This window comes from Sus scrofa, chromosome 4 (assembly GCF_054392235.1).
Source record: "Sus scrofa isolate SSC_HxYL_T2T_F1_AM1 chromosome 4, Sscrofa_HxYL_maternal_Yorkshire_Landrace_v2.0, whole genome shotgun sequence".
Classification (NCBI taxonomy): Eukaryota; Metazoa; Chordata; class Mammalia; order Artiodactyla; family Suidae; genus Sus; species Sus scrofa.
In genome coordinates, this window is record NC_139386.1 from 98,366,815 (window position 1) to 98,380,274 (window position 13,460).

Below are 13,460 nucleotides of genomic sequence, written 5' to 3' on the forward strand. Positions count from 1 at the left end.
ACTGATATCGCGAGATTTGGCAGGCGGAGGAGGAGCTGTCGCGGGCAGCCGCCTCACAGCGATGGCGGCCGAGCAGGGCCGGCGGCGGTGGTGCCTGCGGCTACGGCCGGAGACGGCAGTGGTGGCGGTAGCAGTGGGTGGCGGGGGCCTGTGACCGGGAGCCGCCCCTGGACCCGGGCACCATGAGCCAAGGCCCCGCCACAGGGGAGAGCAGCGAGCCCGAAGCAAAGGTCCTCCACACTAAGCGGCTTTACCGGTGAGAGGGGGGCCAGGGCGTGAGTGCAGTCGCCCAGGGAAGTGGGGGGACAGCGAGGGGCGGGGCCTCCTGGGCGGGAGGGGCCCGGTGCTGGGTTAGGGTGCTGGCGAGGGAGGAAGGTGCAATTTTAGAGGGAGCGGGGGGGCGGGGGGGGCGGGGCTCCGTAACCCCAGGCAGAAGCTGAAAGAAGGAATTGGGTGGGAGGAAGGTTTGGAGGGAAGCACGTGGAGGAATCCCTTCCGCAGTAAGCTTGGGGCGAGCACCGTGCTTTGTGGATTTGGGATAAGAAGGTGGGAGTTGGGGACGGCAGGGGTTGCGCAGGTGAGGGTGGGGTCACAGAGGGGAGAAAAACCCGGAAGGGAATGGTGCTTAGAACCCTGTAGACTTACAGGGAAGAGCCCTGGACTGAAATCAAGAGAGCCAGGCTCAGGTCCCTGCTTTGCCATTCGCTCACTGTGTGACCTTGGGCCTCAGTTTTCTCATCCTTAAAAGGAGACATTTGGGTTTGGTATGCTTTGAAGTCCTGTATGGCTCTAAGTTTTGGTTGGGAATCTGAATGAAAAGAGACGGGAAGACTGTGTGGACTGGAAGAGCAGTGAAGGACTTTGAGTCTAGAATGTTCTTAGGTCATAGGAGCCCATTTCAGGGCACCTGGGGACTCCTCAGTTGAGACATCCTTCCAGCCTCATGACTACAGTCTCTTGCCAGGCACCTTCCATTCCTGGTTTCTGATTTCCACAGTGCCACTCACACTCCTCAACATCTTCAGCTTTTCAGCCCTGTGTTGGGAACAGACCAGTTGGCCCCCTCACCCCGTCCAGGATTGTTCATGTGGGGACTGTTGAACTGGATCAAAATGGCATGAGGCGTAGAGGCTCTGTTGCATTTTCTGCTTTCTAGTAGGGGTTGGGGTTTTCATTTGGCTTAGGCTCTATAGAACAGAGGTGTTTGCATGAGAAGAATACCTTCAGAGCCATGCGCCCATCTTGGCAGTGAAAGAGTCAAGAGCATGTTGTCTTTCCCTTCCTGGAGTAGGCATCCTGCCTGCTAGGCTTCCTAAGCCAGAAGGCAGAGGGGAGTACAGGCTGTTCCAAAAATAGAAAAGTGATCCAATCCATCAGCCCCTGGGCTCCCACTGTGGGCTGCCCCAAGCAGTTGGCTGGGGTGGCCTGTGTGCCTCGTCATGCTGCCGAGTGTCAGCGCTGCCTGTCAGACAGAGCGTGGGCAGTGTCTGCAAAATTCCTTACTTGTCTCCAGCTTTTGGTAATGGCTCAGGACATCTTTCTGATCATGCTCAAAGCTTGATTTTTCTCAAGCCACTGCCCTCATGAGGCTAACTTAAGATGATGTGTTTGTATGTGTGGCTCATGTGTGGCACATGGGTATCTCTGCCTGTAATCGTGTGTTGTGGGCTTTGGGCAGGATAGAAACTTGAGGAAGTAGATCTCTTTTTTTTTTAATTATAGCAAGGTGAATGTAGCAGTGGAGATTAGTAGAAAGAACTGGGGGAGAAGTTGTGATTTCTTGGTCCAAGATAAATGTATTGTTAGACTATGAAATTGTCACTCTGAGCTTCAGTAAATTTGGGAAATGCCGACAATTTCTTTTCAGATATGAAATTCTGAAATGCTTTATGCCACTTAGAAGAGGCAGCTGGACAAGGGAAGCTGGAAGGGATACAAGCATCAATTAACTAGGCCAATTTCAACATATATTTATTTATATATTTTTTTTATGTTTTTAGGGCCATATCCATGGCATATGGAAGTCCCCAGGCTAGGGGTCAAATTGGAGCTGCAGCTGCCGGCCTACACCACAGCTCAAGGCAACTCTGGATCCTTAACCCACTAAGTGAGGTCAGGGATCGAGCCCTCATCCTCATGGATACTAGTTGGGTTCATTACCTCTGAGCCACAATGGGAACTCTGATTTTTTTTTAAACACTTCTAGGCCTTTGATTACAGTGGTCCATGAGACATAAGACTGGTCTTTGTAGGTGTGTGGTTTTTTTTTTTTGGTTGTTTTTTTTTTTGGTTTTTAGGGCCGCACCTGCGGCATATGGAAGTTCTCAGGCTAGGGGTCAAATTGGAGCTACAGCTGCTGGCCTACACCACAGCCACAGCAACGCTGGATCCTTAACCCACTGAGCAAGGCCAGGGATCAAACCCTCATCCTCATGGATCCTAATTGGGCTTGTTAACCACTGAGCCAAGAAGGGAACTCCAGGTTTTTGTAGGGTTTTTTTTTTTCAGTCTTTTTAGGACTGGCCCCGAGGCATACGGAGGTTCCTAGGCTAGGGGTCTAATCAGAGCTGTTGCTACCGGCCTATGCCAGAGCCACAGCAACAGCAGATCTGAGCCACGTCTGCGACATAGACAACAGCTCACAGCAACGCTGGATCCTTAACCCTCTGAGTGAGGCCAGGGATCGAACCTGCAACCTCATGGTTCCTAGTTGGATTCGTTTCTGCTGTGCCACGATGGGAACTCCAGGTTTTTGTAGTTTTTGTTCTAAAGGAGATTACAGTTTATCGGAAGAGCTTGTGGTCTGATGGGGAATGGAGAAAAAAATGTGGAGTCCTGTCAGGTTTAAGAACTTGGAATTAGAGGAGTTGCCGTTCTGGCTTAGTGGTAATGAACCTGACTAGTATCCATGAAGATGCAGGTTTGATCCCTGGCCTCGCTTAGTGGGGTAAGGATCCATTGTTGCTGAGAGCTGTGGTGGGTCAGACTTGACTTGGATCCGCTGTGGCTGTGGCTGGCAGCTGCAGCTCTAATTCGACCCCTTACCTGGGAACTTCCATATGCCTTGGGTATGGCCCTCAAAAGGGGGAAAAAAAAAATTGCGATTAGAACTTCCTAGAGTAGGGGTTCCTGTTATGGCTCAGTGGTTAATGAACCCAACTAGTATTAATGAGGATGTAGGTGCGATCCCTGGCCTCCATCAGTGGGTTGGGAAGAATTTGGCATGGCTGTGGCTGTGGTATAGGCCGGCAGCTGTAGCTCCGATTCGATCCCTAGCCTGGGAACTTCCATATGCCCCAGGTACAGCCCTAAAAAGCAAAAAATAAATAAATAAACATTTTTTCTTTTTGTCTTTCTTTTTTTTAAGGGCCGTACCACGTCCTATGGAAGTTTGCAGGCTAGGGGTGGAATCAGAGCTGTAGCTGCTGGCCTCTGCCACAGCCACAGCAACCCTGGATCTGAGCCACGTATTTGACCTGCACCACATGTCACCGCAATGTGGGATTCTCAACCTTACCAAGCAAGGCCAGGGATTGAACCTGGGTCTTCATGGACACAGTAGGGTTCTTTACCACTGAGCCACAACAGGAACTCCTTAATTAACTGTTTTCCGAATTGAGAATTTAAGGAGAGCTCTGGTGTTTGTTCATGAACACACACTTGCATTCCCACCATCCTTCAATCTGTGCATGGCACTGAAGTTAAAAGCCCTTCCCTGGGGACTTAGCTAGCGTAGAGTGTATCACCGATGGCTGCCTGATGCTGCCCCTGGCATTGAGCACCATGCTGATTAAAAGGGCTTTCTCCCATCTCTAGGCAGCCCAGGAGGTGTTTGGAGAAATACTGGGCTCTTAAGATTGCCTGTGAGAAGGCTTTGCTTACCATCCCACCCACTCAGCTGGGTGTTGGGTGTCAGCTTTTAGTGGTGTATCACCTGAGCCACCACAGGATGCTAGCCTGCTGTGGCCCACTTTCCCTGGCCCAGGAGCACATTTCAGTGTTCTGAAACAGTTTTGGATTGATTGGGGAATCATCACTCTCTTATTTTTTGGGTGTTTTGTGTGTAGAACTGTGCCTGATTCACCTAATCTCAAGGCTGCTTTCTGTCATCCTCTGGGTTTTACCTTTCCAGAGATGATGCTTACCTAGGCACCTCTTGGCCATTCATTATAAAGTTTCCTTGGACTTTTAGGGTCTGGAATGTTCTCCTTAGGATGAAGAGTAATACTTATTGAGCACTTACTGTGTACAAGGCACTGTTAAGAGTGCTTTATATGTAAGCTAATTTAACCCTCACAAAGTGGTATGATATTATTAATCCCATTTTATAGATGGGAGAAGGAAGTTAGGTATTTTGTCCAGACACATATAGCTGTAAGAAGTAGAGCTAGGATTTGAACACAGACAGTTGGCTCCAAAGCCTATACTGTATATTAAACAAATAGTTCCTTCAGCAGAATTCAAGAGACCTTATGACAAAGCAGCTCAAGGACCCCCCCCCTTCCCATATCCCACTATTCCAAAGCAGAATTTTATATTAGGAATGCCTTTCCTTTATGTCAGCGATAATAAGCCTATACAGTTCATTCATTCCACAAATAATTATTGAATGTCTACTGTATACCAGTGCTGTGTATGAACTATTTCATTTAATCCTTACAACAGCTCTTTGAGGTAGCTGCTCTTCTTCATTTTTGTGGATGTTGTTAACTAAGGCTTAAAGAGGTTAAGTAATTTGCCCAGAGTTATAGAGTAACATATAGCCAGGGTTCAAATCCTGGATTTTCTGCCTGGCTTCACAGCCTCTGTTCATTCCCTTGAGACTCTGCCATCCTAAATCACAGAGATTCTCCATCTTGATACTGTTGATAGTTGGGCACAGGTATTGTGGTAGGCTCTCTGTCCTGTGTATTTTGGGGTGTCTGGCAGCACACACTAAAGGCCAATGGTAACATCTCTTCTTCCCCTTCTCCAGGTTGTGCTAATCAAAAATATATCCAGCATTGCCAGATGTTCCCTGAAGGGCTGCTGTTTCAAGATGGAGACTGTATTCATCTTGTTTTGTGCGGGGCTCAGCCTGCAGCCTTTTCGTGTCCACCCCTAATTCTTTAGCTTTTCCTCTAGGATCAGTGTCCCAGCCTTGTAGGTGCACATGGCTCAGGGGCTCTTTGCCTTTATTTCCCTGCAGGGCTGTGGTGGAGGCTGTGCATCGACTTGACCTCATCCTTTGCAACAAAACTGCTTATCAAGAAGTGTTCAAACCAGAGAACATTAGCCTCAGGAACAAGTAAGCAGAGACTCTAAACTATGCATCTTTTTGGTTTCTTTTTTTTTTTTTTTTGCTTTTTTTTGCTTTATAGGGCCACACTCATGGCATATGGAGGTTCCCAGGCTAGGGGTCTAATCAGAGCTGTAGCTGCCAGCCTACATCACAGCCACAGCCACGCCAGATCCAAGCTGCGTCTGCAACCTCCACCACAGCTCACAGCAATGCCGGATCCTTAACCCACTGAGCAAGGCCAGGGATCAAACCCGCAACCTCATGGTTCCTAGTCGGATTCATTAACCACTGAGCCATAATGGGAACTCCTCTTTTTAGTTTCTTTATTCTTCTCCATCTGAGACTGTGTCACACATAGACACATATTCTCTCTTATCTCCTGACCTCGTGATACAGTAATAGGCTAAGATGTTTCTGGCCTTCTTCAGAGAGGAGATGGGGATCCTTCACTCTCTGCAGTTTCTACATCTAATAGTCTAGTGCCATTAAAATGGCATTTGAGTTGAGGGAGTTTGCCATTCTGCACAATGAAGGAAAGAAAGAGGAAATAAAAAGGCAGAGTAGGAGTTCTCACTGTGGCACAATGGGCTCAGTGGTCTCTGCGGTGCCAGGACACAGGTTCGATCCTCCACCCAGCATGGTGGGTTAACGGATCTGGCATTGCCACACCTGTGGCATAGGTCACGACTATGGCTGATACCTGACCTCTGATCCAGGAATGCCATCTGCTGCAGGGTGGCCAAAAAATAAAATGTTTTTTTAAAAAGGCAGAGTAGGAGTTACCATTGTGGCTCATTGGTAATGCACCAGACTGGTGTCCATGAGGACAAGGGTTTGATCCCTGGCCTCACTCAGTGGGTTAAGGATTTGGTGTTGCTGTGAGCTAAGGTGGAGGTCAGCAGCTGTAGCTCTGATTCAATGTCTGGGACCCTTCATATGCTATGAGTGCGGCCCTAAAAAGACAAAAAGGAGTGTGTGTGTGCAGAATGAAGGAGTTCCCTGGTGGCTCAGTGGATTAAGAATCCAGCATTGTCACTGCTGTAGCGTGGATTCAATCCCTGGCCTGGGAACCTCTCTGTGCCTGGGGGGAGCAGCCACTGAGAAAAAAAAAAAAAAAAGAAAAAGTGAGAATAAAAAGAAGAGAAAGATAACAGGGGAAGAAAATGAAGATTATTAAAATTCTTATCATTCCTGCTTCTGTATCTTTTGGGGCTTCCAGGTCTGCTTTTGTCTTGGGTCCTACTGACTGACCCTGCATGTCTGTTGGGAGGCACAGAGATTTGTCATCTGGGGTGTTGGAAAATGCCTTCTTCTCTCCCCCACCAGGGGATGGGCAGTGTCTCTCATGTTCCTTTACACCCCTGCAGGCTGCGTGAGCTCTGTGTCAAGCTTATGTTCCTGCACCCAGTGGACTATGGGAGGAAGGCTGAGGAGCTGCTGTGGAGAAAGGTATACTACGAAGTTATCCAGCTTATCAAGACTAACAAAAAGGTAAGGGGACCTCACAGGTCTTGGGAAGAAGTTCATCTAAAGAGGGAAGCTAAGGAAGGAAAAGACCGCTAGGCAAGTGGGCCAGAGCATGGTTGGAGATGGGAGAACCAAGGATGAGATGGCAGAAAGTCAGGAGGGAGTCATATCTAACTAGGACTAGGGAAGGAGGGGAGCCTGGTCCCTGGTGGGGAGACCAGAGAAGTAGGTCTAAGGTTGTGGGGTAACTTGTGAGTGAGAGGAGATGTGGGTAAGGTTAGAGAGCCAGGAGGGTACGTTTATTTCCTCAGTGAGATGAATATCGTAAGGGAGGGGGCAGTAGAACTCTGATCTTGCTGCTTAGCTGGCCCCTCCCCTTTCCCAATCTCCAGCATATCCACAGCCGGAGCACCTTGGAATGTGCTTACAGGACACACCTGGTCGCTGGTATTGGCTTCTACCAGCATCTCCTTCTCTATATCCAATCCCACTATCAGCTAGAACTGCAGTGCTGCATCGACTGGACCCATGTCACCGACCCTCTGATAGGTCAGTGAAATCTGAAAGGTGGGCTGAAGGAGCAAGTTCACATGCTTCTACCTTTGGCCTTCTTATTCCTCAGGATCCATGTATGTTGCAACTCAGCCAAGAGAGGATTCTAGAAGACTTAGAAATGCTTCATGAAGTTTGGATTTATCCAAACAAGCATATGAGTTGGGGCGAAGATCTTAAGGAAGAGAGAAGCCTCTTTGGTCTGAGGTTGTAGACTGATGGTGGAGTCAGGGGAGGGAGGGAATAATCTAGAGTAAGTCTTGCAGTGGACGGTGGTATTATTAGCATTTTTCCCCCTCCCAGTTGAATGTGGCTGGCACTGTTTCTTTTAACTTTAGAGATTGTTTCTTAGTATTTGATGAAAGTATTAAAGTTTTTAGAAACATTGGGGGAAATTATGGACATTCTTTCAAGACCAGTGCAAATCTGTCTTTGGCCTTCTGAGGTGCTAGCAGCCATGGTTTACCTCCTTTCCTAGTTGATGCTTTTCTCTTCAGTGCAGCTACCCATAAGAGCTCCTTTCCTCTTCCTCCATCTCCCCTTGCCCTTTATACCCCTCCACCTCCCCCAGCCCATCCCCTGCCCTGACTAGGACAAAGAATATTCTGAGTCAGAGATGGAGGTTTTGCCTGTGCCACTATGGGGCAGCATTCGCTGGTCAGAAGCACAGTACTGATTCAGTACATTTAAAAACAAAACATTAATCTGAGGCATCATTCATAGGCTTTATACCAGATCACCAGAGGGGTCCATAAGCTAAAGATAGATTAAGAACCCTTATTTCAAAGGGTCAATTCTCCAAACCACATTAGTTTTTCTTCTTACTGATATTTCTCATTCAGCCAGTTAAGAGATGTGTCTATTCAAAAGATTGGAAAGGGCTTCTCAGAATGGGAGCTACACACCCAAGAGAGTAGCTGCAAAGTGGAGTGGGTAAGAGGGTGGTCTCTGGAGCCGGACTGCCTCCTGAATCCTGGCTCTGTTATTTACCTGCTGGGTGACTTTGACTTCTTTAACTATGAAATGGGAGTAACGGGGTTGCTGTGAGGATCACTTTAAGTTGATACTGTAACACGCCTAGACTAGTACCTGGTACATGGGAAAACTGCCTCCCAAGTAGCTAAAGCTCTCTGAAGTTGCATGGCCACCTGGGTGAAGGGAGAAGGGAGCGCCCCAGCGTATTTGGCTCTGGCCATCGCAGTCTTCAGGTCAGGCAGGATGACCTCATCTCCTTCACGGGTAGACTCCAATAGGCTGCCTTCTCTGTGGAGCTCCTCCAGGTAGCAGCCAGGAGCATTTACCTTGGCCTCATTCACATACCATTCTGCCCGGGGAAGTTTCCCATCTTTACCCAAACCTTTTACTTTTATGTAGGGAACTGCTTCCCAAGGCACCCACAATTACCGATACTTGAGCCTCACCTCTTCCTCTTTTCCAGAAGCCTTCCTATGATGATTTTTCACATGACCTTCTCCTAGAGAACTATCATAGGTTGAGGACCCCAGCCTATCTCTTCCAATTCCTTCCTGTCCTATAAATGACCCCTACCTGTGAGTCTCTGTGTCCCTATCTCTGTCCATCTGTGAGCCTCTGTGTCTCTAACTATGTCCTGGCTGGGTGTCTTCCCTGCCCCATAAGACTGTGTTCCAAAACTAGCCCTGGGTTCTTGATCTCCTTTCTCCCCCTAGGAAAGGTGTTTCCACATAGGTAGCGGTAGAGGAATGGGCTTGCAAACCTCTCTCTTTCTTTCTCAGGATGCAAGAAGCCAGTGTCTGCCTCGGGGAAGGAGATGGATTGGGCACAGATGGCATGCCATCGATGTCTAGTGTACCTGGGGGATTTGTGTAAGAATCTGAACCTTTCATTTTTCTGTGTTTTGGGCTACAGAGCAGGTTCCAGCTGTTTGAATTGCTGGTACCACCCTTTATGTCCTTTGTGTGATTGGAGAGCAGGAGGAATAGTTTGGCCTCTGATAACTTTTCCCCTCCAGTCTGTTTACAGTGTTTCCTTCTTGTCACTGCTCTTCCAGGAGTCAAAAAGGTGGGTGAATATAGGAAGAAGAAAAATGTCTTTGTGCTTTGAGAAAGTCAGGGTGAGGAGTTCTCATCGTGGCTTAGCAGTAATGAACCTGACTAGTATCCATGAGGACATAGGTTTGATCCCTGGCCTTGCTCAGTGGATTAAGGATCTGGTATTGCCACGAGCTTTGAGCTTTGGTGTAGGTCGCAGACACAGCTCGGATCCCGAGTTACTGTGGCTGTGGTGTAGGCCAGCAGCTTCAGATCTAGTTCAGCCTCTAGCCTGGGAACTTCCATATGCCACGAGTGTGGCCCTAAAAAAAAAGAGAGGGAAAGAAAGTCAGGGTGATAGCTTGGTTTTAGTAGTGGGTTAGGAAGATTTTAACTTGATGTCTTTCTCTTTGGGGATTTTCTTTTCTCTTCATGGGTTCCTAGAAGGAATTGCAGTTAGACCTCAAGAAGGACTTACCTGCCTGAAATATGTTTCTCAGAATGGAAAAGTACTCTCTTGCTTTATGGCTCCTGGGTTTCTAGTCCTGACAGGCAAAGGTCCTGTCATTAGGCTGTCAGTGTGTGGCTGCTAGATGCGTTATCTTTTACTGACCTGAGGTTCTTTCTCTCCCTGCCACCATCTCACTCCTGGACCTCTCATAGGCAGGTGGCATGGAGAGAATCAGCTGTTTCACAGTGGACTGACTTAGTGTTAGTACTGTCTTCTCTCTAGAACCAAGCAGTTGAATTCCGGAAGCAAATATCGTAAGTCTTTTCAAGCATTTGTATATGCTGTAGAATATACGTTATCTACATTAATGTAGATGTATTATCTCTTTGGGAAGAGATAATCAAGAAGAACCTGTTTACTTTACAAACACCAAATAGTCTTCACATTTTGGATGAGAGAGTTGAATAATTTGCCCATAGTCATACAGAGACCCAAGGAGCCTGCCTCCTAGCTCAGCTATCTTCTTCCCAGGCTCTTATTACAGCTCTCCAGAGTGAACTCTCAGATGAGGGGAGGTTTTTCTGAAACATGGCATCATCACATTTCTCTTCCTCCTTTCTCTCCTGCAGCACGGTATCAGAATGAATTAGCTGGCGTAGACACCGAGCTGCTAGCTGAGAGATTTTACTACCAAGCCCTGTCAGTAGCTCCCCAGATTGGTAAGTGGATCCCCCAACTGGGGCCTTCCAATCCAGCAGCATTTTCCAAGAGGAAGATGGTGTTGAGATGGCAGGCAGGCCATGCTCACTTCCTCCAAGTCGTCCTTGTTCTCGGTTCGTTCATGCTACACCTTGGTTCTACATTCTCCCTCTTTTAACACACACTCAGAAGATTGTGGAAGGGGAGGAGAAATGGAAAAGTCTTGAAATCAGATGGAGGGAGGAAGGAGAGAAGGAAGAGAAAAGATTGCTTCCTTAACCCTGAGGTCTCTGCAGAAAGGTCTCCATACTTCAGCTGCCCCCATGGAGGCGCAGGGAGGGAAGGGGTAAGGCTCCGTCATAAGGGGGAACTGAGAGGTGAGAGACTGAGCTGGGATAGAGGAGAGGGCTCCATAGAGTTCGCTCAATACTGGAAGAGGCACAGCTATTGCTGAAGGAATGGCACCCGTCAGTGCTGAAATTCCTGGTGGGCCAGGCAGGAGTCAACTGAAAGGAAAGGGAGTCTGTAATCAGTAAGCCCCTGGAGGGACAAATTAGGCTGCTGATCACCTGGACACCAGTGTTGCCTGCAGACCCGCTGTTTTCCCCATGAGTTCTCTGATGCTTAGTGTCTGTTGGGCTTGGCAGCTTTTGGTGAGAAGTACAGCTGCAGACTTGTGTGACCTTTTTTCTCTCCAGGAATGCCCTTCAACCAGCTGGGCACCCTTGCAGGCAGCAAGTACTATAATGTGGAAGCCATGTATTGTTACCTGCGCTGGTGAGTATTTGCCAGCTCTCTCCCCAGCCCTGCTTTCTTGGCCACACCATCCTGCTTTGTTTTCTCTCTTCCATTCCTCCCTTTTCTAGCTCCTGGGTGAGGCAAATGCTAAGATTTGAGGGGGTCCCTCCTCTCGGGGGCATGGTGATGCAGCCCTCTGGTTTTCTCACGGCCAACTGGATTTGTAGGTACTCAGGCAGCTAACATAGCCATCCACTATCATGCAAAACAACAGGATTGCTGCTTTCCTAAGGAAGGAGATAATTTTTTTTTGGCCACCCCGTGGCATAAAAACTTTCTGGGCCAGGGATCAGATCCAGGATGCACTTGCAACTTATCCACAGCTGAGGCAATTCCTGATCCTTTAACCCATTGTGCTAGGCTGGGAATCAAACCTGTGTCCTGGTGTCCTTGTGCCACAGTGGGAACCCTGGAAGTATATTTCTTATAATATACCAAAGCAGCCTCTGACAAGAACTTTAGAGTTGTAGAGCTTTCATGTCTTGAGAGATGACAACATGGGGGAACCAGCTTAGCAGCAGTGTGGGATCACTGCTTCCCTGGATCTGACACTTAGCTCTTAGAATTAAAAAAAATTTTTTTTAGGCCAGCCAAAGGTGATTGGGCTTAGATTACTGAGTCACCATAACCAAATGTATATGAGACAGATAGGTAAATCAGAATGCCATTGATTTAGTTATAGCAAGACATAAACTGTGAAGAAATTCACTACTGACAGCTAATCAGGGCCAAAGCCTACTTGAGAAGCCAAGTCATTCTCGAAAGTTATATAGTAAATTGGGCTTCAAAGCCCAAAGGGAATAAGTAATATGGTGGTCTTCATAGCTTAAGTGGTCAACTGCTAAAGTGTAAAGTAAAGGACCTTTTCTGCCTTATAATTACATATGCTGTGATTGCTGGTTCACCTGGTCAAGGAAACCTATTCCCTGTTTAAAACAACAAGTATTTATTCTTGTGATGCCCCTTCTCCTTTTGTAGAGCAGTACAGACTGGCCTCCCATCCACTGTATTTATTCTTAAATATGATTACCAGGTTTGTAAGCTCCCATTGCATCTTTCTTATCCCTTGCAAGCTTTCTAGGGAATGCCCCCCTAACTTGTCCTGGATCTCTCAGCAGATTCATAATCTTGATTTAGGGTGAGTCATTTGCAAAGAGAAGCTAAGCACACCCAAGTTTGGGAGGTGCCCACTGAAGTCCTCTTTTCCTCTGCTTAAACAGTTATATCTTGGGGTTCCTGTTGTGGCTGAGATGCAGGTTCAATCCCTAGCCTCACTCAGTGGGTTAAGGATCCAGCATTGCCACAATTTGTGGTGTAGGTCAGAGGTGCAGCTTGGATCTGCTGTTGCTGTGTCTGTGGCACAGGCTGGCAGCTGCAGCTCTAATTCAACCCCTACCTGGAACCTTCCATATGCTGTGGGTATGGCCCTAAAAAGAAAAAACAAACAGAAAACCCAGTTATATCTCATGGTTTGTGGGTTAGGCATTTGGATAAGGCTCAGTTCCATAGTTATCAGTGGCATTGTGTAGTGTCAGTCAGTGGTATTCAGCTGATCTGGAGGTCTGATAAATCTGGAGGGTTGGCTCATCTGGACTCTTCCTCTCCATAGTCTCAGGGTCTCTCTATGCGTATCTTCGTCAGGGTAGATGGACTTCTTACATGGTGGCTCCGGGCTTCAACAGTAAATAATAACCCAAGAAACTTGGAAGTGAAGTCTACCAATCTCTTAAGGCCTGGGACTGGAAACTGGCAGAGTCACTCCTACAATACTCTTTTTTTTTTTCTTTCATTTTTTTTCCCCCTTCTCTTTCTTCCTTTCTTTTCCTGCATGTGGGGCATGTAGAAGTTCCTGGGCTAGGGGTTGAATTGGAGCTGCAGCTGCTGGCCACAGCAATGCCAGATCTGAGCCGCATCTGCGACCTATGCCATAGCTTGTGACAATGCCGGATCCTTAACCTAGTGAGCAAGGCCAGGGATCAAACTCCAGCCCACATACATGCTCACAGACACTATGTCAGGTTCTTAACCCTCAGAGCCACAGTGGTAACTGGAGGTTCCCAGGCCAGGGATCAAATCCGAACCGCAGCTGCTACCTACGCCATAGCCACAACAATTCTGGATCCTTAACCTGCTGCACCACAGCAGGAACTCTTAGTCAGAGCATTTGCACAGTCTTTTTTTTTTTTTTTTTTTTTTGTCTTTT

General features: G+C 47.7%; 1 protein-coding gene across 4 annotated transcripts in view; it reads left to right on the forward strand.

Moving 5' to 3' along the window:
• The first annotated feature begins 31 nt into the window (after positions 1 to 31).
• SMG5 (SMG5 nonsense mediated mRNA decay factor) overlaps positions 32 to 13,460 on the forward strand; it is a 31,450-nt gene continuing 18,021 nt past the window's right edge. For 2 of the 4 annotated variants that reach the window (XM_021089680.2, XM_085022750.1), the window contains exons 1-7: positions 32 to 256; positions 5,189 to 5,287; positions 6,649 to 6,772; positions 7,141 to 7,297; positions 9,055 to 9,144; positions 10,390 to 10,479; positions 11,158 to 11,236. In XM_021089680.2, coding sequence (XP_020945339.1) covers positions 183 to 256; positions 5,189 to 5,287; positions 6,649 to 6,772; positions 7,141 to 7,297; positions 9,055 to 9,144; positions 10,390 to 10,479; positions 11,158 to 11,236 — 713 coding nt within the window. In that variant the 5' untranslated portion in view covers positions 32 to 182. Of the gene's footprint in view, positions 257 to 5,188; positions 5,288 to 6,648; positions 6,773 to 7,140; positions 7,298 to 9,054; positions 9,145 to 10,389; positions 10,480 to 11,157; positions 12,583 to 13,129; positions 13,319 to 13,460 lie in introns of those variants that run through there. The other 2 variants (XM_085022751.1, XM_085022752.1) reach the window with 2 other exon arrangements.